The 24,686-nt window shown below is 52.8% G+C and overlaps 1 protein-coding gene across 1 annotated transcript; it reads right to left on the bottom strand.

Annotated features, from left to right (window-relative positions):
- Positions 1-3,036: 3,036 nt before the first annotated feature.
- On the bottom strand, positions 3,037-24,178 carry OTULINL (OTU deubiquitinase with linear linkage specificity like; the record flags this gene model as incomplete). The annotated part of the gene is made up of 8 exons (XM_084233456.1): positions 3,037-3,210; positions 3,900-4,169; positions 5,746-5,874; positions 7,936-8,085; positions 8,700-8,791; positions 8,896-8,927; positions 9,012-9,171; positions 24,121-24,178. 8 exons carry the CDS (start codon positions 24,176-24,178, stop codon positions 3,037-3,039), a joined length of 1,065 nt encoding a protein of 354 aa, XP_084089582.1.
- Between the last annotated feature and the right edge of the window lie 508 nt (positions 24,179-24,686).

The following is a 24,686-nucleotide window of genomic DNA, read 5'->3' as shown; positions in this document are numbered from 1 at the left end:
TAGTGGGTTCACCCTCAGTCCACCTTTTCAAACTTGCAGGGAAGCAAAGCAAAATTGCAAAATGCAGTGTTGGTCTGTAGCTTTAACCTCCAAGCCCTCTGGAGTCCCACCTCGATGCTCGGGTTCATGCTTTTCGCGGGAACAAGCAGATGTACTTGCTTATAAGGAGGCTATTTCAATGGAAAAAAATACTTCTGTACTTGAGGAATGTTCTTAGAACACACTGCTGTTTTACATAAAATACTTGAACTGAAATGGATTTACAGCTCATCAGACTGAATCTAAAATATTTAGAGCTTTTTTTTTCTATTGTGGGAAATTCTCGACTACACTTTCCAAAAATCGTTACCAATAAGCATCATGATTGTGGCAGTAAAATAACCCACATAATTTAAAATTGGCCAAATTTGACTCTTAAGTACCAAGAGATCAATTTTATATGGAAATGTGGTGTCTGAGCAGAATGGTCTTTTTTCCCAGAGACACCAGCTAGGAATGTACTAGTAAGATCCCCTCATCCACACTGGCTCCAGCAGAGTTCCTGTTTGCTCAAGTGCATTCTATGACCTTCGCGGGCAGAAGCCTGCACCCACTTCTGACTCATCCCCAGACCACTTGGGCCCTGGGGTTGTTAAATATGTGAGTGTTTTTTTCCATCACTTATAAACCATGTTGCTGTTCAGCAGAAGTGTAATCCAGACAAACGCTTATTTTCTTGGCCTACAGGAGTATGACCGCATTAAAACATAAGGGAATTCAGGGAGACTCAATTATTTTGAACAAATAACATACAAGTGATGGTGCCGCGTGGACCCACCTAACTCTGTCTGACTCTGAAACAGACATTGTGACAAAAAAGGAAACGGAGTGGGTTTGGAGATGCGTACCTACCTGTACCAACACTCAGGTAATGAAACAATACTTAGCAATGATAAGCGGTGACCCATCTCTGAAGCACACCAAGTGGTGTAAACCATGTTACCTCAATAAAAATAAAACATTGAAAAGCCAATCCAAAACAGGGGTGCTAATTTGTACGCCATTCATTCTGGCTAATTAGTTATAGTCTTTGAATTTTTAAAAACCAAACCGATACCATTCAACTCTTCCTCCTTCCTTAAACATCTTCTGTTTTGGTGCTTTCCTAAAACATAGCGATGATTCTGATGTCTTCTCTACTTCCTGCTTGCATTGTATTGAAATGTCCTTTTTCACAATTCTGCCTTGCCTCTCTATTGAAAGAATTCATGCCCTGCCCACCAGCCTCGACGCAATGGTGGGCTGTCACGGAGTGCCAGGCTGCCCGTCCCTATGAAAAGGGTTCTCCTTCTGATCCTGGATTGATGTGGAGATAATTCTGCTGCTAATGCTGCAGGAGCTAATGCTAACGCTGCTAACACTGCAGGAGTGTGGGGGTAAAATGCAAGACACTGTGGCCAACCAGTGTAAGTAGTGCTGATAGGCGCTTCTCCCTCCTATGAAAGTCTGAAGTGTTACTTCCACACACCACATGAAACATACTTTTTTTATTTATAGAAGAAGTAACGCGACGATGTGGGAAAGTTAGGCACCAACCTTTAGCATTCACCGAGTCAGGCCCTCTTACAGGGAATTGTGACCAAGCCAAATGTCATGACAAGATTGAAGAAGTTATGTCGTATTGATAGAAATTCAATACGAAGTACAGCGGGGCCCCCCCCCAAAAAAAAAAACAGATCACCAAAATAACCTAGAAAAGCATTTCCAAAATAAAGATGGCCAAAAATTAGTTAGCCTGACATTAGTTGTCTGTTGCTGCTGATAACCGTTAGCACAAAGTCAGCCGCTTAACACAAAGGTGCTACCTTACAGTTCTGGAGGTTTGAGCTCCATGGAGCTAAAATCCAGGCATCGGCAGGGCCATGTTCTTTTCTGGAGGTTCTAGAGGAGAATCCAACTCCTGGTCTCTTCTCGATTACAGAGGCTGCCCACACGCTCCTGGGCCCTTCCTCCATCTTCAAATCTACCAAGCTGGCACCTCTGACTGTCCCGCACTTCACATTTCCCCAGGCTCTGACACGCTTCCCATCCCCCTCCCACTTTGAAAGACCCTTTTGATTATATGGGGCCCACCTGGAGAACCCCAAGTCCTCTTGTTACTTTAAGGTCAGCTGGCTAGTCCCTTAATTCCATCTGTTGCCTCCTCATTTGAACCCAACACAGTCACAGGTTCCAGGGATTAGGATGTAGATGCCTTTTGGGGGAAGGGCAAAATGCTACTTTACAACTAGTTTTGTATCATTTGAAATCAATACCTACCACAATAAGATTCCACATATTAAATACACACGCAATACCCCAGGGTTTGCTACATGACACTTGAATAACTGTCCACCTAGTTGTCTTATAGAAGTTATCATTTTATCTATACAAAACATATTAAACTGACCAGACCAACAGTTATAAAAAATAGATATAAAATAAATCGTACAACATGACAAAGTAGTGGTCATGTGTGTATGTACATGTAAAACTACATGTATATCTGTGTGCATACTATAGTTTTTTGCAAATACACACACACATGATTTTAAAGTCCATTAAGGGGTTTTTCTCTACTTAACACCACACAGATTTCTAGAAAGGTAATGCTTAAGGCCATGTTTATGAAGCGCCAACATCAGTCAAACACAGATTCTTAATGAAGAATGTAAACATCAGAGACTAATTCTGCTTTCCCAGGTTAGTCCTTTACTTGTTTTCTTCTCGCTTTTTTCCTGCTGTTGTTTCTTCCTTGTGCTCTTAAAGGTCTGCTGTGGGGGACCAGGGCCCCGATGAACAAGGTCAAGCCACCAGCCCACGAAGTGTCAGTGCAGCTGCCTTGGAGGGATGCGCTGAGCCCCAGAGGAAGGCTCTGGGCACCTCCATCAGCACACGGGGGTCCCCAGAAGAAGGTCCTAACTCCTGTGGCTCCACATTGGCTTTGCTGTTTGAGAAACGCCTGGTGTGTGCATGACAGATGCCCATGGCCAGAGCCAGCGCCTGGCCCAGCCCGACTTAGAAGACAGGAACGTGGTAGTGGCGGTCATTCTCGGTCAGCAGGGAGATCTCCGGCCACTCCCTGAGCGGCTCCTCTGGGTAGCAGACTTCAAAGTCTCTGGAGTTAAACTTGAACAATCTGAACACTTTTATCTTTACTTCAAGGGAGTATCCAAGTATAAACATATCAATCTGGGGAAGAGATGAAACGGGTCACACATACACACACACACTTCCAAGTGCCTCCTTCCGCCCACCCCCGGGCTGCGTCTCCTAAAGCTTGAGAATGACATGCTAGTACACAGGCCTGCACGTGAGCCAGGGGTGGGCACCACATGGGAAGTGGGGGGCCGTGGGGGACCTGTGTGGAGACATCACACAGAATACCGCTACTTTCCATATTAAAAAAAAAAAACAATAAGAAACACAATAGAAATGATACTGTTTCCCAATTAGTTTTATCGCATTTAAAATGAATCTGGATAACAAAGTCAGATCAGGGAAGCAAAGTCAAACCAACCAAACCCTTTTTATGGGACAGAAAGGCATTTTTGGGATTTAGGAAACTGCACTAATTTCCTATTGATCACAGTGAAGCAACCAAATGCTTTCCCAAGGTTATCTCATCCCCCAAATGCACTTTCTCCTGGTGACTCTGCTGGGACGCAGCCTGTCACCGCCCACCTGGCCTCAGGCTGTCGCATTCCAGCCCAGCAATGGGGTCTGTGCCTCTCCCCCTGCTCCCTGAGGGTGATCTGTCAACCCCATCCCGCACAGTGGCTCCGCCACCGGCCACCAGGAAAGTGAACTAAGGCCTGTGTGGCTCAAGAGCCAGGAGACTCATCCCCGACCAAACGCACACGATTCTCAGGCCCCTTCACCTGCTCCAGCCCATGGGTGTCGCCGATGCAGTTCAGGTGATTCATCATGAAGCTCAGTGGGTCCGACGAGGTTTCCCGGGAAAACAGGAGTCGAAAAAGACCAGGAATGGGCTTGTTGGTCTTCATCTGTTCGTACACCTCGGTGACTTGATAAAGCATGATGAACTTTAAAGCTTCGTAAAGTTTATATTCCAGAATGGCATCGGAAAAAAGGATGTTGCACATGCTTCCTCTCTTGTGATGATCTTTAATTCCACTAAATTCAGTCCACTACAAACACAGAGGCAGAGGTGAAACCAAAAGAAAGCAGTCGCCCTGCCTCACCCGCAGGTGCTTATGAAGTTAGCAAAATTATTAGAGGGGAGTGGAATTTTTACTTTTCATTTCTGGACACTTTCATTTTTTTCCTAAGCACAAGCACATGCTACTTCTACAGCAGCCAACTAGTTAAATTAAAACTTTTTTTTCAAGAAGTTTCACCTCGTAGGTCAAGTACTAAGCCAGTGAGTGTGTTCAAGCGTCGTAAGAGAGTCGGGTTCTGCAGACTCAGTGCCAGCCCGAGCCGCGCTCTTGAGCTGTTTGTTTATAAAACTGTTTAAATTCAGTTCCTTCCACGTTAGCAGCTGTCAGGCGGGCGAGGATGTTTGCATGCCACTGGCAACTCTGGGCCTGGAACTGCTGTTAACGAAGTATTCATCTATGTCCCCATAAGAAAACCACACTTGCTGACCCTTGAGTGCTACAACAGGTATGAAAATTTTAACTATTTCCGCCCTGCTTCACTCTGACCTGGGAGCTGGGGGGTTCAGGCCCCAGGAAGGTGCCAGTGAACACAAGGTCTGTGCAGGGGCCCCCTGGGCTCCATGAGCACAGGACAAGCGTGGGAAGGAGGTGGTCTTACCGTAGGGGCCCAGCATTAGGGGCAGACAAAATAAATAAATTAATAAATAAAACAAAAACAAAAGCGGGACAAAACTCCGGCCTAAAATTTGCGGGAAGAAAAGAAATCCTGAGGCGCAGACCTCTTCTGCCGCCCGCTGCTCCCCTCAGCAGTGTACTTTGGTCCTTCTGCCTGCTCTGCTCCCCGCTCTGGCTCTGGTGAATTCTCTCACCCTCCCGCGCTTCTGACTGTACCCAGTGCTTGTATAAATAAATAAATAAATCTTTAAAAAAAAAAAAAAAAAGAAAAGAAATCCTGAAAGTGAATAAATAGTACGTGTTCCCTGGGGCAGGGGGCAGGGTAGTGGAGGGCTTCTGGGGGTCTCGCGGCGGGGGTGGGGGGGCCTGTCCCCTCCCCGCTCTAGCTAGTGTTCTTAAACACACATATGCCAGACACAGTGGGGACACTCGCCGAGTGTAAACTCCCTGAAACCTTGCTGTAACCACCCAGGGCAGATGCTGCTCAGATAAGAACACTGGCACAGCAAGGTCACGGCATTTCCTAGCAAAGGTTCCTTCCAGGAATCCAAAACTGTGTCATTATTATAAGGCAGAAAAACTCTGAGACCCTAACACCCGCGTGGCCCCGAGTTCCGAACCTCCGAGTGTCTTGTCTGGGACTCGCAATGCAGTTTCTGGGGAGACAAAGGTAGATACTGTTGGGGTTTCCTGGCCAGCCCCCCAGAGGCCTCCTCGGCCCATAAACGTCCTCACTCTCCTGCAGGACCACACCCTCATTATCATTCGGCGGGAGAAAGGAGAACAAGGAAAGGAAACCATCAGTTACTGGAAGAAGCACGTCTGTCTCTATTTCCTGCCGGCCTAACAAAGCGATAACAGACAGCAGAGACAGGGGGCTGGGTGGAGGGGGCTGCAGGCTTTCCTGCCTCGCCCGCCAAACACTCACCTGTGCCTTTAGTAATTCCACGCATTTACGCAATTTTCCAAACACATTTGAACCTGTGTATTTCTCAGGACCAAAACTGTACTGCTGGATCCAATTACAACCTTGTGAAAAGAGCAGCTTTTCAGGAAGCTTTAAAAAGGAAGTGGAGACCGACATGATTAGCATCTCAACATCACGCCCACACATGCGACAACACATCATCTTATCTCATTTAGCATCTTCATTTTAAAAGGCGACATCAGTAGTTAAATGAAAATCATGTAGTCATTTTTTTTTTCAGATTTGTGAATTAAGTGATTTGGATCAAGTTCTTAATCCACAACTTCGCAACTGATGAAAACGTACATCTAAGATTATGTCTGTAGAAATAGTGTTTAAGGGGCCTCCCTGGTGGCACAGGGGATAAAGACAGCGCTCTCAAGCTGTCACCAGCCACTGCAGCACAAGTTTGATCCCTGGCCAGGGAGCTACCCAGATGGCGCAGCAGACCTCTCCTGTCTCCCCGCTGCTCCCCTCAGCAGTGTGTTTCAGTCAATCTGCCTGTTCTGTTCCCCACTCTGTCTCTGGTGAATCCTCTCACCCCCCCACACCTCTGGCCTGCACCCCAGTTCTTGTAAGCATAAATAAACCTTAAAAAAAAAAAGAAATAGTCTTTAAGGATCAAACACTTCCCAAACTCCTGTAAAAATTACCTATTAATCAAACAATGTTAGGGTAACAGTGCATTCAGGAGAACATGGATTTCAGTGACATGCTTTGGGGTTCAAACCGAGCTCTGTTGCTCATCAGCTAAGCAATGGCTTAACCAGCGTCAATTATGGAACCTGATAGCCTCGGCCTCCATTGTAAATCAAGGATAACAGCGGCCACTTCACTGGGCTCTCGTTGGTGGATTTGCCCGCCTGGCTGAGGGGGCCGTGTTCTCTGTCCTCAGCACTGGGTGCGCGGCAGCGCCATGCAGGGACTTACAAAGACGACTCCAAAGGCAAAATATTTAGGAAGCAGAACACACGTAACTATATAAACCCAATGCTTTATATTGTTTGCGCCTCCATCCTTAGATAAGTGCAGCCTACATCCAAAATAAAAATTCAGGTTATTTATCAAGAATGGACTCCCTTACACCATTAAAAAAAAAAAAAAAAAACTAAAAAACAAAAACAAGACACAAGCCGGAAGAAAATATCTGCAAATCACATATGTGATAAAGCACCAGCGTTCCAAATATACGGCAAACTCTCAAAACTCAATCAGTAATAAAAAAAAAAATAAGTCCAGAAAAAAAAAAAAAAGTGGGCAAAATATTTGACCAGACGCTTCTCCGGGTAGATGATGCGGATGCCAAACAAGCCCAGCGCTCTGGCCGGGGGTGACACCCAGGCACGCTTATTAGAATGGCATCAAAACCCAAACCTAACAAAGAGCTGGCAGTGCTGGTGAGGAGGCGGACAATTGGGCTCTTCAACACTATGGCTGCGACAGCCAGAAGGCAGAGCCACCTGGGGAAAGTGCCCCACCATGCGACCCAGCCCGCTCGGTCTTCACCCAGAAGCAATGCAAACTGATTATCGCACAGAATCCTGTATGGGAATAATCAGAACAGCTTCCTGCATAGTTGTCAAGAGCTGGGAACTATCTGGAGGCCCTTCAACTGCTGACTGGACAAGCAACTGTGATCCACTCCCACCGAGGACCGTGAGAAGGGATGAACCCCAAGTTCACAGAATGACTCAGGTGAACTGAGGTCGCATCCATGTAAGTGGAGAAGCCACATGGGTGATCCATTATGTGTTCCGGAAAAGGCAAAACCAGGGAGACGGAAGACATATCACCCCGTCTCCAGGGGCACAGGGTGTGTGTGGGAGCAGGACTGAGTATAAGGGTGTGGGGACTCTCTGGGGTGGCAGACACTAAGCATTTGCCAAAACTCCAACACCTGTACAGGTCAGCAGGCCACCTTGCTCAGAGGGCACAGACGCCCTTCTCAAGCAACCAGCCAACCTAAACCGAGTATGACCTTCTTTCTGAGATGGTTTATTGGCAAGCGGAGCTGAGAGATGGGGGCTGGGCTCGACAACCCCCAAGGCTCCTCCACCTCTGGGGTCCTGCCTGCAGGATACCCCGGGACTCCAGAGCCCAGGCCACGCCTCTGCTTCGCCTCCCTCCAGCTCCCAGCGCGTACACACGCACCTTCACGATGTCCTTCTCCTTCATCCAGGACGGGTAGGCCAGGCCCTGGCTGAGGATCTGGAACAGCACGCACCTCAGCGCGTCGTAGTGGTCTCTCCTGACCGGCCGGACGCACTTGATGTGCCGCCGCCAGAACAGCTCCTCGTAGGCCTGTGGCACAGAGGGGAGGGTGGGCTTTCACATTCTATCAGCTGAGAGAATTACAAAGCAAGTCAGCAAGGTCAGTCGGAACAGAAGTGAGGACCAGCCACGGAGGTGAGGACGTCTCATGGGCCCTGGCCCTGCGTGATCAGAGCCAGGTGCTTTATCACATATGTGATTTGCAGATAGAGCCCTGTTTTGTTTTTTTTTAAAGATGTATTCATTTATACATATAAGAGCTGGGGTACAGGCCAGATGTGCGGGAGGTGAGAGGATTCACCAGAGACAGAGTGGGGACAGAACAGGCAGATCTACTGAAATACACTGCCGAGGGGAGCAGCAGGGAGAGAGGAGAGGTCTGCTGTGCCATGTGGGTAGCTCCCTGGCTGGGGATCGAACTTGTGCTACGGTAGCTGGCACTAACTTGATAGCACTGGGACTCTAACCCTTGCACCACCGGGGAGGCCCTGGTTGGGCAGTTTTGTCACAGGAGCCACAGCTGTTCCTTCCTGGCACATCTGGTCTTAGTTGATCTTCGATTTAGCAAAGCAGAATGGAAGGTTTGCTTCCCAATTTCTACCCACACAGCCTCCATCTTCCACCACCTTTATGAACAGACACACCTTCCTCATCAGCTTGGCACGGGGCAGATCTCCTTTCCATTCTCTGGCACAATAGCTTAGTAAATCCACTTCTGCCTCCACACTGAGGTTCCCTGGACCAAGTCAAGACACAAGGTAGTTAGTTACCCGTCCCTCTCCCTTGGTGAGCCCTCTCCACACCGTCACAATAAGGAAAGGCATGCGTGAAAATATTTACTTTTGAATTTTCGCTGTAGATATCCAATCCACCTAAAAGGCAAAGGAAACAATATCAAAATTCTACTGTGTATAACCAGGGTATTTTTGACATTTAAGGGCGAGCTAGTCACTTACCATTTCAGTCGGTGCCCGATATGTACCTGCAGCCTTCGGAAGCAGCAGAGGGTGGCCAGCAGACACGAAACGGCCAGCATCACAGACCCCCTGGCCATCCTCCACGCAGCCTCTAGGGCTTGGCTGGGGACTAGTGTCCAGGAGTGAATTTGGTCATTTCCTATAAAATTCAATAATAAAGGTGTGATCCTATATCCCCAAAACACACCCAGTGTTATAAGTCAACTTGATGTCCATAGACATTTAAAAAATCTAGTAACAAAGACATATCACAATTACCTAAGTCTATTGTTCAGGAGGAAAACAAAAGATACACTGGATAATTGCAGCACCTATGGTTGATTTACACAAGCATTTTTAAAGTGCTCAAATGTGAAACCGAAAAACTGAAGCTTCTCTTTAAGAACAACTTTGTCCCATAAAAGTCGAGAGGAATAGCGTACGTCAAGAATTGGGGCTTCAGAAGCCCTTAGCCCTGATTCTTAGCTTCTCCTGCTCAACGAGCTGTGTGACTCTGAGAAACTCACTCCTCTTACCCCAAGTGTTTTGCCTGTAAAATGAGGGGGAAATACTGACCTCCCTGGGGAAAGAGAGGGAAATCGTTTAGTGCCAGCCAGGTGGCACAACACTGGGTCAACCATCTACCAAATTCAAGACAGATGCAGGGATCTTGCTGGGTGCCCAGCACCAAGGAGGCCATCATCCCAGGGGCCTCCAGCAACACCCCCTCTTCTATGTCTTCCCACTTTGGTATTCTTAAATCATCCCAGGCCGAAACCTTGGCATCACCTTAACACACAGAACCACCGACTCAAACAGCAGGTTCAGAGTCATCGTCTGCAGAAAGGGGACCCCTTGAAGGAAGGGCATGGTGGAGGCTGATCTGCTGCTTGGGACAGACACTCGGAATCCTCATTTGGTGACGGATAAAAGCAACAGGCCTGGGCAGCCCTCATGGGGGCAGTGCCATATTTTAGCACGCACAGCAGGTTCTGAGTAGAGTATGTTGAGTGTGCAAAACGCTGCAGGACAAATGAGGAAGATGCTCTGGAACTGTGGGCAAAACTCCTTGAGCTTATTGGGAAACTCTTTCCTCCATGGCGGGCCATGCATGGTTTAGTAAAATTCCTATGATTCACAGGGTAAAAGCCTTCTCAATTTGGAATGAATGCTCTTGGCATTTGGATCATCTGGACATCTGCTATGCGCTTACACTCTCAAGAAAGAAAGAACTCACCAGCAAATAAGGCAATTAAAAAAAAAAGCTACTGCAGGTAAAAACATACATATTACATGTTATTACTTGATGGGATAGTTTCAAAAACCAGGTACTTCTGCTTAGGATAATGGACTGGCTGTACATTATATATTTACTCCCATCTACAAATTTAGTGAAATGAATTTATGAACTGTTTAAAAACTGCCTTTTCATCTGTCATTTGGTCTTCAATGAGTTCAGTCTAATTTTTTTTTTTAAGATTTATTTATTTTTATACAAGACCCAGGGTATAGGTCAGAGACGCGGGAGGGTGAGAGGATTCACCAGACAGAGCGGGGAGCAGAACAGGCAGACAGACGGACCGAAAGCACTGCTGAGGGGAGCAGCGGGCGTGACAGGAGAGGGCTGCCACGCCATGTGGGAATCTCGCCAGCCGGCCAGGAATCGAACCCACACTGCAGAGGCTGCGGGCAGCTTCACAGAGCAGCACTCAACCCACTGTGCCACCCCCAGTTCAGTCTAATTTCTTAACGTGGAAAATTGTAACATGTGCAGATACTTTTTAGCAGATCCTTACATTCACAAAAGAACTACGATTTTGCCTAGTGGTCCATAACTATTTTATTCATAAACATTTCCTAGAAAAAGGAGATATTAATATGATTTTGTGGTCTTTTTCTGTTCATAGCAACTTCACCTCAAACTGTATGTTGGGTAGCTTTTCATATCAGAGCAGATAGACCTGTATTGTTCTTTGTATGCATATTATTCTTTGTACAGTATGCAAAGCATTTCCGAATATAGACAGATCGCCATGTGCATAATCATTGCATCGCTAAGAAACATTTTCCACTCTCATCAACATCACTGACACATGCCTCCTCCTCCTCCAATGGGCCTGTGGACTCGTGGTGACTTTTAAGAGAACTTCAAGAAGAGGAAATCCGGGGCCGGAGAGCGCGCTCACTTTCAGTTTTGACGGAGGCTGCCAAGGTGCCTTCCAAAATGACAGCCAGCACCCCGCCCCACGTAAGAGCCCTCTCACTCCCTAGACCCCTGCACGTGGTCTGCATTTTTGCACAAACTCATTCACACACCCCAGCGCCCAACCCAGAAGCCACTGCTCACTTCCACAGGGTGTGCGCCTGCGGGTGCCACCTGCAAGGACCTGCTGTTGCTGAGCTGGGTCTGCTGCTGCCCTGCTTCTGAGCACATGCTCTCACCTGTCATAGGTGCCACCCAACCTGCTGCATGCACTCAGTGACTGCCCGGGACCTGGGGCTTGTGATGGGCGGTCCCGGAGGCAGGGCTTCAGCACACAAGGCCACTCTTGCACCCAGGGCTCCGGGGGACTCGCCGCAATGGACGGCTCTCCAGCCCTGCACACATGCACATGCCTGTGCGCCTGCACACACACACTTTGCTAGCCTCCTGCCCTTATCCTCATAACTAAACCTGCCTGCAAGCCAAGAAAGAGTGATATGATCAACTTCTCAGAAAATAAACAAGAAACCTTGATTCCCTCTCCCCATTCAGGCCTGGAATGCAACTCCGACTCCTGCCTCGCTCTACCTATTGGACCCAGTTTTTCATCAAGTAACTCAAACCAAGAGGCCCAGAGAGCATCCTGCGGAGGCTGGGGTGGGCGCTGGGGGCAAGGCGTGGGGCAGCGCTCATGAGTCACGTGTGAGCAAGCTGTTTCCATCCCTGTGGCCCCTCAGAGATCCAACACCAGAGCCCCTTCTTATTAGCCACACTGAGCAGGTCACAGATAATCCTGGGGTGTTCGAAATATACGATATAGCCCCAGGGTGGGGCCTGTATGGCAGAGGAGACAAAGTATAGTGCTTTCGGGAGGAAAAAGGTCGGCTTCATTGAGATGTCAAGTTCAATTCAATCAAAGTGGAGTTTTGGCAGGGGCCCCGCGCCGTGCTGTGCTCTGCAGGAATCCTCAACTGTAAAAGCTGCCAGGGAGCAGGAGGCCTTGGAGCCCCAGGGCCTGAGTCCCGTGCCGCCCCCATGTACACAGGAGGTGCTCAATGCTTGCTGGCTCACACCATGGTGGCTGCATAATAACAAAGGTGCCGTAGCAGAGATGCCCCAGCCAGCTGCCTCATCCAGGGAGAGGTGCTGGGGAGTCCCGAGCTAGCACCCCATAGTGCTCACGGTTATTTCTGTTGCTGTTTCTCTAATCACCCTTACTTTGCAGAAAAGGTGCACAGGCGAGAGAGAGGAACCCGCAGCCCTGCCCCCGATCACAGTAACACTAGGATGCCAAGCCAGGCCAGACCAGACCCTGCCCGTCTGACTGCTGGGCACGCCCGCCTTTGGACTCTGGGGCCCAGTGAGTCCTCACCGCAGCGCTGCGCCACCAGGGGGAATGAAGACTCTTTAAAAGGAGAGTTTAAAAAATGTTTCTCCGGCGTGTGTCAATAACTGGATTACCACCAAACACAGCTGGCACAGAAGAGAGGCCCTGAAATGAGGCGCCTACCTGCCCGGGAGTCAGCTACCACCCACCCCCCTGCAGACCCCAGGGTCCTGGCCTAGGGGGTGTGACTGGACTATAGGAAGGGAGAGAAGGTTCCAGCACCTGGGATTCAGTCATCCTGCATAACTGGAGGAGGAGTTGGAGCAAAGGGCAAGGCAGGGGGAGGTGTGGGCGGGGGAGGTTCTGGAGAGGAAGGCGTGCCAGGAAGTGAGGGCTGCGAAGAGGCCAGGATGACACCTGCCAGGGACTATGGGTATCAGCCAGAGACAAAGGGTGGCACGTCTTTCTGATACAAGGGCTGCACCACCCCGGGGCTGCCTGAAATGAGGCTACGGGCAAAGCCCTGGGCGTTTCTGTTACAGGGAAGTGGATTAAGTCAGGCTGACCTCTCCCGCCAGCCCACTGCACTGCAACAGCCGCGAGACCACAGGCTCCACCAGAGCTAAGCCAGGCCAAGCAATCGAGTCATCGCCGGCACCTCCGAGGTCCACGAGGAACCCCCCCAAACCCCAGGTCTCTGCGATCTCTCAGGCTATATAAGGCAGAGGAGACCACGGATCAAACCGAAAAAAAAAAGGGGGGCACTGATCTTTGCGGTAAGATTCTACTTAGAATTTTTTTTCCATTCTCTAAAATGTACCATAGCTGAGATAATTCAAACATTCAAACAGGAAACCCCAAAGGGGAAAAAAAAAACCTGAAAAACAAAACTAAAAGACCCTGAAGGGCCAGGAGCTGTGGTTATCAGGCAGCAGGGGCGGGGAGCCCTAGGCAGCCCTCCCGGGGAGGCCCAACTGACACCTCCCACAGGGCTGCGTGCAGGCGCCCAGCTCCCCCACCCTTGCCTCCCCGGGCCTTCCCGCCTCCTCGCCTAACCTCACTCCCCCGCTCAGCAGTCCCTGGTCTCTCTACACACGTCTGCACTGCCAATGGTCTACACTGTCCACGGAGTCCAGAGGTGGCAGGTCAAGGGATACCCACTGGGTCACAGAGGGGGGAAGGCAACTTAATCTAGACGACGAGAGAGCGGAGGGAGTGAAGACACACATCCAGTAAATCAACCTGTTAAAAGAATTTAAGGTCCAAATGCCACAATTAATTTAACACATAAACAGATCTGCTTCCAGGCAGACCAGGGCGGATGAGAGGAGAAGGCGGGGACCAGAAGACAGATTCGAGGCTGCAGGCCAGGCTGGCCACACACTTGGAGCAGCAGGAGGGAAGGGCTGAGCATGGGGACGCAGCTCCAGGGAGCGGGCAGGCTTTTCACGCTTCTCTGAGTTGTGTCCTGGCACGCAGCCCCCTTTCAAAGAGTGACTGTGGCGCCCGGCTAGCTGGAATCAAGGGTGGCAAGGGCCGTGCAAAATGAAGCCAGTGGTGGGTACGGTGGGAAGGGCTTCCTGTCTCCTGACCCCTCCCCCATGGCCCTCACCCTTGGGTGACACATCTGGGCTCCCTGATGCCAGTCACAGATGGGCCCTCCTCGTGTGCTCAGAGCACACCCAAGGCGAAGAAGCACCCACGGAGGGGCGTGGGGCGCTATCGGCAGAGGGGACGTGGGCTCTGTCCTGTGCCCGGGGCGGAGAGGCTGGGGTCAGCTCCCGTGGGAGATGCAGATGTTTCTCTGACGCCCACAGAGTCCCAGGTTTTGGGCAAGAGACTGGCGCGATCAGAACCACAGCTGGAATGTCATTGCCCCAGGGGTCTGAGGCACAGGTCTGATTCCGCCCCATTTGACAACCTTTTTAAAATCACAGAGGCTTTTGGGCCAACAGACTAAATTTGACCTGTTCGCCAAGGCCGGGTTCTCACCAGCCCCTCAGCGGAACTCATCCTGCCCTCACTGCAGGTGGGTGAGCTGAATCTTGAAGGCAGCGTCCCCTGCAGGGCTGGAAATCACCCCGAAGACAAAAGCTGAGAAGCTGTTCACACACACCTCATGTTTGGGGCAAAGGAACTGAGTCTGGAAGAAGCAGGTCTGAGTCTGAACTGGAACCCACATTTTTTTTAAAGATTTGTTTATTGATGCATACAAGAACTGGGGTACAGGCCAGAGGTGCAGGGGGTGAGAGCATTCACCAGAGACAGAGTGGGGAGCAGAACAGGTGGATCTACTGAAACACACTGCTGAGGGGAGCAGCGGGTGAGACAGGAGAGGTCTGCTGCGCCACCATGTGGGTAGCTCCCTGGCCGGCCGGGGATCGAACTCGTGCTGCAGAGGCTGCAGACTGCTCCATATTGCGATGCTTAACCCCTTGCGCCACCAGGGAGGCCCCTGCAACCCACATTTCTAGCTGGAGGTTGGTACCCGCATGAAGGACATCACTACCCACCCCCCAACCCTGCCGCGACAACCACTTCTCTGAGAATCCGAATCAAGTGACAACAGCTGACTTTGAGGGCAACCCTCATTCCACTGAGCTCTCCTCTCCGCTGGTCAGACATTCGGTTCTCTCAGGCAGTCATCACAGAACACGCTCTGGGGTCTTCTCTGAAGCCCTTTCACACGTAGAGCGGACCCCAGAACACAACGCCCTGGTGTCAGCCAGAGGAGCAGGGACCACCACTTCCCCTCGGTCAGGGGACAGTGAGCTGTCTGTACGCCAATGGGGTCCCAGCTCCCCCACTCTCCCTGGACATGGGGCAGCAGCCATGGGACGACATCCCGGGGGCTGCATCCAAGGAAGCCTCATCGGGACACTCAAATTTGAGTTTCATATAAATTCACGCTAGGAAACCGTATCCTCCTTTTGATTTGGTTTCTGTCATGAAACAACAGGCCAGTCTTGGGGTGCAGGCGAGTGGACGGGTTGGCTGCAGGGCTGTGGTGCCAGGCCTTGTCCGGGACCTCACATGCGAGGGGGTGACCGTGTTAGTCTCGTACAGCAGGGAAAATACCATCAGCTCACATTCCACTTAGAGTCACCAACTGCCATCGACTTAAAGTCCATTAGACCGGCTGCTGAAGTTGTCTCCCCACCTCCCCATCTTCTGAAGGGGGCAGGGGGACCTCATTCTCCTGTCCAGGCTATCCCAGAGACCAGCCCAGCCTGCACCCACCACTCACTCGACTCCTTCCAGAGGGAGACTGCATGGGGCCTGCTGCTCCCAGGGGCTGCCTGCTGCAGAGAGGTGAGCCAGGCTATTTGTCTCCCCAGGGTGGCTGCTGGGGGCCTGGACTTTTGTGGGGACAGCCCAGGCACAGCTAGCAAGGTGATCACACCAGTGGATGGATGAAATCATGTTGCCATTTACAAAATCTGACCCCATGTTTTCCTTCCAGTTAATTCAGAACCCGGGAAAGGAAGCGAGGGCTTGTCCAGCTCACACGCACAAGGTGTGTGCTTTTGAGACCCAGGAGCTGAAGCACATCACCACCAAATTCTCTCCCTGGACTTGGATCACTGCTTCCACCGCTTTGGCCTTTGGGGGCATCGCGCTGTCTGTCAACTCTGAGATCTTTCAAGACCAAGCTTGTCTTCTACACCCCAGTGCAAATCTTTCACGAACACGCAGCAGAGGCAGGTCCCCTCTGAGATAAGCAGTCTCCACTTCTCCCTGCAGTGATCTGGGGGCTCCAATCGCTAATGATCACTAATCCTTCCCAGTGGCCCCTCTTGTCTGGCACAATTCTCTGCTGGAGTCAGCGGGGTTGTTGTTTTACATTCAGCAGCTGTGTCATCGTCCATCTGAGAATCTTTCTGGCTTGTCTTACTCATGGGAAGGACCCACATCCTGGCAGGCAGTGATGTGAGCTGGGAAGGCCCAGCGAATAAGGGGGGAGGGATGGGCCACCAAAGGCCCCACCCTGCCCTGAGGCCATGGGCAGCTGGTGCTTCTGTAACCAGGAACCAGCCCCAGCTCACAGCCCCTAAGAACCCCTGTTACCAACTGAGCAGTAGAGATGGGACCCCATGGGTGCTGGCAGAGGCCTTCCCTCCTGCCAGGTCTCCGCTCCCTGGATCCGCTCTCCTAAAAAGAACCCAGCGGTGTCCAACAAACTGCCCAGCATCAAGAGCATTGCACTCAAAGCCTGTGGACAGGCAATACCAGGACCACGCAGCACCCTTGGGCCGGCCAAAAGCAGGAACTGTACTAGAAGATTCTAGAAGATCCCCAGGGACTCACACCTACACCACCCCTGTGGGTGTTCTGATTTATGGGACCTTGTCAGCGCCCAGGGGGTGCCAGGGCTTTGCTGGCGTTGAGAAGCGCAGCTCTGGAATCAGAGCGTCCCCCGTCCTTGGCTGTTTCTGTTATTTCACATATTATCACGTGCCAATTAATGCCCAAAATTACCGACAGAACTCAAGCCAGAGAAAGTCCCACCGGCCGAGTAATCCGACGTGAAGCAAGTGCTGCCTCCGTGAGTTGCCTCTTCCCCTTTGGCCCGTATGAGGAGGTGCTTTCCATGGCCTGTTGTTTTTCTAAGGCGGGGAGCTGTACCTGGCTAAATGCACTTTATAAAGCTCCTAATAAAGGAGGCTGAGTGGGAGGGTGGCCTCCAGGGAGGGTGGCCAAGTTATCCTGCTTGCCTGGACACTCCCAGCCTTAGCACTGGACATTCTGGGTCCCAGGACGTCCCTCAGACCCACGCCAACTTGGAAGGCTGGTCAGGTCCGTCAGTCCCTCCCTGCCCCCTTCCCGTGCCCTGCGTGCGAGGTGTGACCCTGATTCCTTTCTTCTGGCTCACTTCTTCCTCTTTCCCCAAGAGAACTGGCTGCCCTCAGTTCCTCTCTCAGTGGTGCCCAGGCCCTTCCCTCTGTCTGGAACATTCTATCCAGCTTCATTCTCAGGCTCTCAGTTGAAAAGTCCCAGCCCCGGCAAAGCATCTGTGACCCACTCCTCACCCCAGGCCTGCTCAAATCCTCAGTCTAGTGTTCCAGGCGCAGGGAGTCCCCTCCTCCACAACACTGATCACGGATTACACAAGTGTGTTTTTGTTTGAGTAGTGTCTGTCTCCCTTTGTAGGTAAATGCCTTAAGGACTGGGATTATGTCTGCTTTCCTGTTACCTAGGCACACAGCAGACAGTTAACAAATATTTGTTGGATCAATGAAATGAATCCAGGGAGTCAGAATCCAGTCCATGTGTCTCCACGACTGAGGCTGCAGCTTCCCCCCCAGATCGGTTTTCTCTTCTTCCCAACTCAGGGCTGGACACATGGATTGATGGAGAAAAGGCTCCGTCCATGCTCCCTGTGGGCTGGACACAGCCACCTGAATGAATTCTGGCTAGGAGAAGCCAAACATACAGTTTTTAGAAGGGTCTGTGAAGAGAGGCCTACTACTTTCTCTTCCTCCCCTACTAGCTGGGATGTAAGTGTGATGACCGAAATCCAGCAGCCATCGTGTGCCAACGAGTAACTGTGGTCATGGAAGGCAGACACAGTGGAGAAACAGCAGAAGCAGCCTGGGTCCTCGACACCACAGAGCCCATCCCAGTCTCAGGGAGTCACCTCCCAGCTTGGACACGAGAGAAGTAAACTTGATTCACCCATACCACCGTACCTAGTCCTACCTCACGGCCTCTATCTTGGTGGTCCCGTCCACCTTTTAATGTGTTAGAAACAAGGAGCCTCCAGAATGTTTTCTCTTCCTTTAATTGCACCCGTGGAAACATTGGGCAGGAAGTGAGAGTGGGAAGCGGTCACCTAAGGGGAGGGTCTCAAGGTAGTGGCATGACCAGCTCCCCGGAGCCAGGACCGCCTCTCCTAGAGAGCCGGACACCTCAGCCTCCTTCCCATGAAGGCACAGGCTGCACGGCACCTTCCTTCGTCCGCCAAAGGCCTCTTCAGGCTACTGTGTTTCAGGGAATTGTGAGAAGAGTCCCCGTGGGGGCGAGGCCCAGGCTTTTCAGTAGTTGTGAAACCAGGAGGTTCAACGAAACTCGTATTATTGTTCCCCACATGTCCTGGAAAGACACCTGGAGCAGCAACGGGAGATTCACAGATCTGACAAATGCCGGAAAAATACGCCCGGCCTCCAAATACAAGTTCACATCAGTTCTGCAGACACTTAGGCCGGCCGATCTGAAAGCACAGTCTTTCCCACAAGAGTGGCCGTGGAGGTGACCAGTTTCTAAAAGACAGCAAGAGCAAAAAACCAAGACAAGGAAGGGATAAGATGGTTGACAGGGGCCTCCCTGATGGCGCAAGGGGTTAAGCATCAGCACTTTGAAGCTATCCGCAGCCACTGCAGGAGTTCAATCCCCAGCGGCCAGGGAGATGTCCCACATGGCGCAGCTGACCTCTCCTGTCGCCCCGCTGCTCCCCTCAGCAGTGTGTTTCAGTAGGTCTGCCTGGTCTGCTCCCCGCTCTGTCCCTGGTGAATCCTCTCACCCCCACACCTCTGGCCTGTACCCCGGTTCTTGTATGCATAAATAAATGAATCTTTAAAAAACAGATGGTCGACAGGCGCCACTACTACTCCTGAGTCGGGCCGGTCGGCAAAGTCACAAAATTGAGTTTAACGAATGGTTTAAAAACAAAGTAGAGGAACTGACCATGGATCAAATAATAAACTCTCCATTCAAATAATTTTTCAACTTCGGATTTCAGAGGAGGAATCCAAACACCGAGTCTCGCACTTCTCAGGTATGCAACAGAAGGATGTCACTTTCTGTCACTACCTCCCCTGGCTACCTTTGCGTTTCCAGGTGCTCAACCTACCTAACCCTTAGCCACACACTCAACTCCACGTTCATCCTCTCAATGTCAAGTACAATGATAACAGCGGATCTCGCCCACTGACATGCGTGCCATTTAGTCCTGCTTATCTCCATGGTGAGGTCCAGCCCACGCTGGAGCCACTCCACTTCCCCTTTTCCTGTTAGCCCCTGCTAGCCCCTGGCATCTTAGCTGTCCTGGTGGCGGATCTGGAGGGCACAGAGCTCTCAGGAAAGTTGAGGCCGTCTAGTCACAGCGCAATAGACACGACCACAGGTGCCAGGCACCCTTTGCAGATCCGGGGAAGGTTCTCTTGTTGCCAGGGAAGAAGGAATTGCCAACACTTTTCTTACACTTGGGAGATGAAATAACTGCTCTGGGGAATGGCCCTGCCCTGGCTTCGAGGACGGACATGAACTATTCAGAGAAGACCCCCATGGGCTTTCAGCACAGGCTTCCCGGCCCCCTCTGCTCCTGAGCTGCCCTGGAGCCGGACAGGCCCTGCTTAGGTTACCCCAAGCCAAGAGAGAGGGCGCTCATGTCCACGGGAGGGGTACAAGAGAAGGAGGCAGGCTTCTCTTTTGACAGCCAAGCCTTGCATGAGACTCCACTTCCCTCTGAATTTCGAAACTGACTTCCATTATATCACTACGTCCTGCGAGAGGACCAACCACCAGCAGAGCAAGCAGATAAAGTGTTAATAAGGTACCTGAAATCACCGTGTATTTACTGCTGAACGCCACACAGATCCTAGGCACAGGAGTCAGTGAACAACAAAAGATTTACTATTAAATTCTTAATTCATACATTTATCAAGCATAGCATTTTTCTGTGCTAGTTTTGGGATTTTAAAAAATATTTATTTTTTAAATAGTTAAATATTTATTTATGCATAAAAGAACTGGGGTGTAGGCCAGAGGTGCGGGGTGCTGAGACTTAACCCCTGCGCCACCAGGGAGGCCTAGTTTCTGGGATTTTTATTCCCTAGGAATGCCAGTAACAGCACTAACACACAGCCTCAGTCTCCTAGAAATAAACGTAAACACCCCACCATCCTCCCAAGGTAAGCAGGATGCCACTTGTCTATTCCAGCTGCAGTTACATGAGAAAGCAGAAAAATGGACTAGGATGAGGACAAAAGTTGCTGGAATAACAAATGCAGAAGCAAAAACGTTTCTCTCTTGATATAAAGTGAGGTGACTTTTAATGTTCTTCCATTCAATTAATCACAAGCTGAAAAATGTATCTTGGACCTCAGTTTTGAGAAGGGTTGTCTTAAGTCATCGAACATTTGCCAGAGAATTCAAGTGAACCAAGACAAAGGCCCAAGAGCTCCCGCAAAGGTTATGAGAAACTTTAATGGTCACATACAGAGACCCATGGACGTCGGGAACTTTTCCTAATCCCTGTCCTGCACCCTCGATGTGTGAGTTCCCTCAAACGAGCACAGTGGTGAGATGGGAAAGGGTAATTCAACTTTAATTCAGAGCAGCATAAAGGCGATGAGGTGAACGTGGAAACTGCAGTGTGTCTGGGGAGGCAGTGGCTGTGGGAGGAGCGACAGCTGGAGCCTGAAGCCAGGCCACCCCGACCAGCTGGAAATTCTGAGGTCCTCTTGCCCACGTGAGCGTCAGAGAGAGGTGGGCAGGGTGGAGGGGCATGGAGGGGTCATAACGGTCATCTCTGGCAGCATCTTTGTGTCCAGCACCCCGAAGAGAACTCAAATGCCCAGATCAGGGTGGCAGGGACAACCCGGGGGGGCGGGGGTGGTACTGCCACCAAAGATGGCCACCTACCCCTTCCAGGGTGCCAGGTCAAAGGGCATCTTCACTTATCATTTTGCCAATCAAGAATTTCTACTTTACTAAAACACGTAGGAGCAAAACAGTGACCTTTCACCTGGGCTTTAATCCAGCACAGGGAAGCATGAGCCCAGAAGCACCCGCGCAGGGTGACGGGCCAGTGTAATAGGCCGCCCACCCCCGCACCTGGTTGTAAGCATCTGGCCGGGCACAGTGTGTCTCGTTCCCCTCCGGACTCAAACTATTTTTAAAGACAGGAGATATTTCTCTCTAGGGGTATGGCCAGCGCACCAAGGCCCCGGCCCCAGCACCTCCCCTCCTAGGCACACCCTGGCCACGGTCAGTCCCTCGTCCGGTTCAGCTCCTCGAGAGCAAAGGCCTTGAAGGCCGCTAGGAGCAGCTGGCGTTTCCCCGCCGCTCCTTGCAGTGCGCGTTGAGCGAGGGGTGAGCGCCCACTCTCCCCCCCCTCTCCTCTAGCCGCAGAGTAGCAGGCTGGGTCAGGAACTGCTCCAAACTGCCCACGCTCCCTTCAAACACGGACGTGCTTGCAGGTGAACTCACCTGCCCGCCTGCGGTAGAAGCTGGGGCTGGCTGCGGCAGGCACACAGCGTCCGCTACACCAGGGAGGTCAGCCTGGACGGCCTCGGACTCGCGAGGCCCTGGGGGTGCGCACCTCCTCCACAGTCACGGAGGAGTCAGAGAGGGAGGTGAGCGGCTGTGCTCAAGCCTCGAGCGACTCCCTCCAGCAGAGGGTAGCGATGACAGCAGCGGCCCCAACACGCGGGTCCAAGCCCTTCACGGCTAGTAAATGAGCTAAGACACCAGCAGCCTCAACCCCACTATTCCAAAACTTTTTGTTAGCATGACTCCCCCGCCCCCGTTCAAATCCGACCCAGAATATTATAAAACAGGAGCGAAACAAAGCAGAGCAGTTCTACACAAAGCAGCAGTGAGGGGACCTGGCTGAGGGGCCCCCATTCTGCATGGGGCTTGCCTGACTCCTGCTCCCAGGCCAGCTTCTAGGGACCAGCATGGACTCTGGGACTCCCGAGTCTTGTCGACGACTGCAGTGGAGACGGGCAGGGGCGGGGAAGCACAGCCGAGCCTGGGCGCATCCGAACAGGCAAGACCTTGAGGCTGGCCTGCGGCAGGCGGAGCGCGGCACAGATGCCCTCCTCAAATGCAGGCTGCCAGAGGTGGCTGAGAAGTGTGAGCTTATTCGGGTCCCCCCTGCCATCCCCCCTCGTCTTCTCCGGACTTCAGGTCATTGCACCAAAGCACCTTCGTGCCGCTTTGCCGTCTGACACTGATGCTGACAGTCTTTGCCGCCACGTGCCCAGAGGCTTACCTGGGGACTCTCAACATCCAAACGCTGAAAAAGAAATAGTGAAAACGGCTTCCCCAAAGCCCACTGCCCCCTGCCTGGTCCGTGTGCTCGTCTCATGACTTCACATCATCGAGGGTGACTCTCCTTGCTATTATCTCGGTCTCTCTCTTACCAAAAGCGCGGGGGGAGCTTCACAAAAGCTGTCCCGGTCAGAACTTTGGCAACTGTCTCTGAAACTTCTCCTTCCCCCCAGGACCAGCAAAGAAGGGAAACTATTCTCCTAAGTCCTCTGAGTATGTTTTGGAGAAAAAGTTTTCCATAACCCGATCCTTGAATCCCATTCTTCACGGCCCACACCACCTGCAGACCCCACAGGCAGGAGCCCAGGAGAGACGGCTCCTTTGGGCTTTCCCCGCTGGCACGCCCTGAGCTTGGTGAGTGGCAGGGAGAATTTCTGGCAATGACGCGGACCTGCGAGTAGGTGCCTCTCTGCCTCTTAAACCCACTTTTTCCAGCTGCGCCCCTTCTTCACTTCCAATTTCCATCCTCCGCCAAAAGAAGGCAGGGAGAGGAAGAAAATAACATAATAAAAACTTCAAATGAACACACCCTCAGGAAATATTTGCCTAATTCTATAATAACCAGAGGTGCAGAAAGGTCGAAAAAATGAGTTCATTCTCCAGGCTCCGGAGAGTGGGAGGTTCTGTCAATCACAGACTTCTGGACCCAGAGGGGCCTTAGGGCTCGGCCACCCCAGGGCCCCGGCTTCATGGGTGGGGAAAGGACGTCAGAGCCCCTGGACCCCGATGCGCGGGGCTCGCTCCTGACTTCCAGCCTGGCCTGCTTCCACCACACCCCACAGCCCAGCACCCTCCAGCTCGCTGCGTGACTCAAAGGCTCCTCCTGGGACCAAGCAGGGAGATGAATAAGCAGTCCCAGCACCTGCCAACTTCCTGGGGCCCAAGCCGAGTTTGGGAGCAGGCGGGTTCCCCAAATGCACCGAGGGTTCACACCCCGGGGAGGCTCCAGACGGCACAGCGCAGGAATGTGCTCCCAGCGGGGCGCAGCGCTCCTCCTGCTCCCGGGCGCTGGGAATCCGGGAGCAGCGGGAAGCTGGGGAGGACACACCCTGCACTTGCGGGGTGCGGGCCCAGCAAGCCCCGCGGAGGGGGGCGGGCGGCCCCGGTGCCGCGTCTGGGGCGCACGACCCGCGCCGTCCGCGCGCGCCCCGGTGACATTTTGCTGAAAAGCCACCTTGCTCCGCGCGGCGCGCGCCCCGCCGCGAGGTGTGGCCACATCCTCCGCCTTCGGAGGCGCCGCTGTCAACTTCCCTCCGCGGGGCGCCGAGAGGGGGGCGCCGGGAGGGGGGCGCCGGGAGGGGGGCGCCGCGGCCCCGCGCAGAGGCGCCCCCCGCGCCGCGCGCGCCCCGACGGCAGCGCGTCCTCGCCGCCTCCCCGTCCCGCTCAGATCGCGGCCACGGTTCCTGGGGCGCCGCGGACCTCCCGCCGCTCGGGGCGCCCCCAGACGCAGGGCCGAGCGGCCGCCGCGGGGGAGCGCGCCCCGCGGACCCCCCGGGCAACCCCCCCCGCCCGCCCGGGCGCACCTGGGGCGGGGGCTCGCGGCCGCTCCCGCGCCGGCTGGGGGCTCCTCCGCGCCGCCATGCGGGTCGCGCTGCGGTGGGCGCCGAGCCGGGCCGGGGTCCGGGAGACGCGGCGGCCGCCCGCCGCCCGGGCTCGCTTCCCCGCGACAGCGCGGGCGGAGGCGCAGGGCGGCGGGGCCCTCCCGGCCGGCCTGGGGGCGGGGCCTGGTCTGGGGCGGGGCCTGGTCTGGGGCGGGGCCTGGTCTGGGGCGGGGCCTGGTCTGGGGCGGGGCCTCGGCGCACCCGGGGCGGGGCCGGGGCGGGGCCGGGGCGGGGCCGGGGCGGGGCCGGGGCGGGGCTCCCGGCGCTGCCAGCTGCGCAGCCCCTAGACGCCACCCTGGGCCTCCCGCCCGGGCGCACCCCGACCTCACACCTAAGGCACCTTGAGAGGAGAGCCCTGGAAAACCCGGTGCCTGGGCCCTCTGCACCCCAAGTCCCAGGAGTGCCCCCCTCCCCCGAGTCCGCCTGCGGCGGGCCCCACCCGAATCCGGACCGAGCTGCCGGCCCTGAGCCGGTTCCCCTAGATTGGG

This window comes from Talpa europaea (genome assembly GCF_964194135.1).
Source record: "Talpa europaea genome assembly, chromosome: 5".
Classification (NCBI taxonomy): domain Eukaryota; kingdom Metazoa; phylum Chordata; class Mammalia; order Eulipotyphla; family Talpidae; genus Talpa; species Talpa europaea.
The sequence above is the reverse complement of the archived record's forward strand: the minus strand, read 5'-3'. Positions and strand labels throughout refer to the sequence as shown.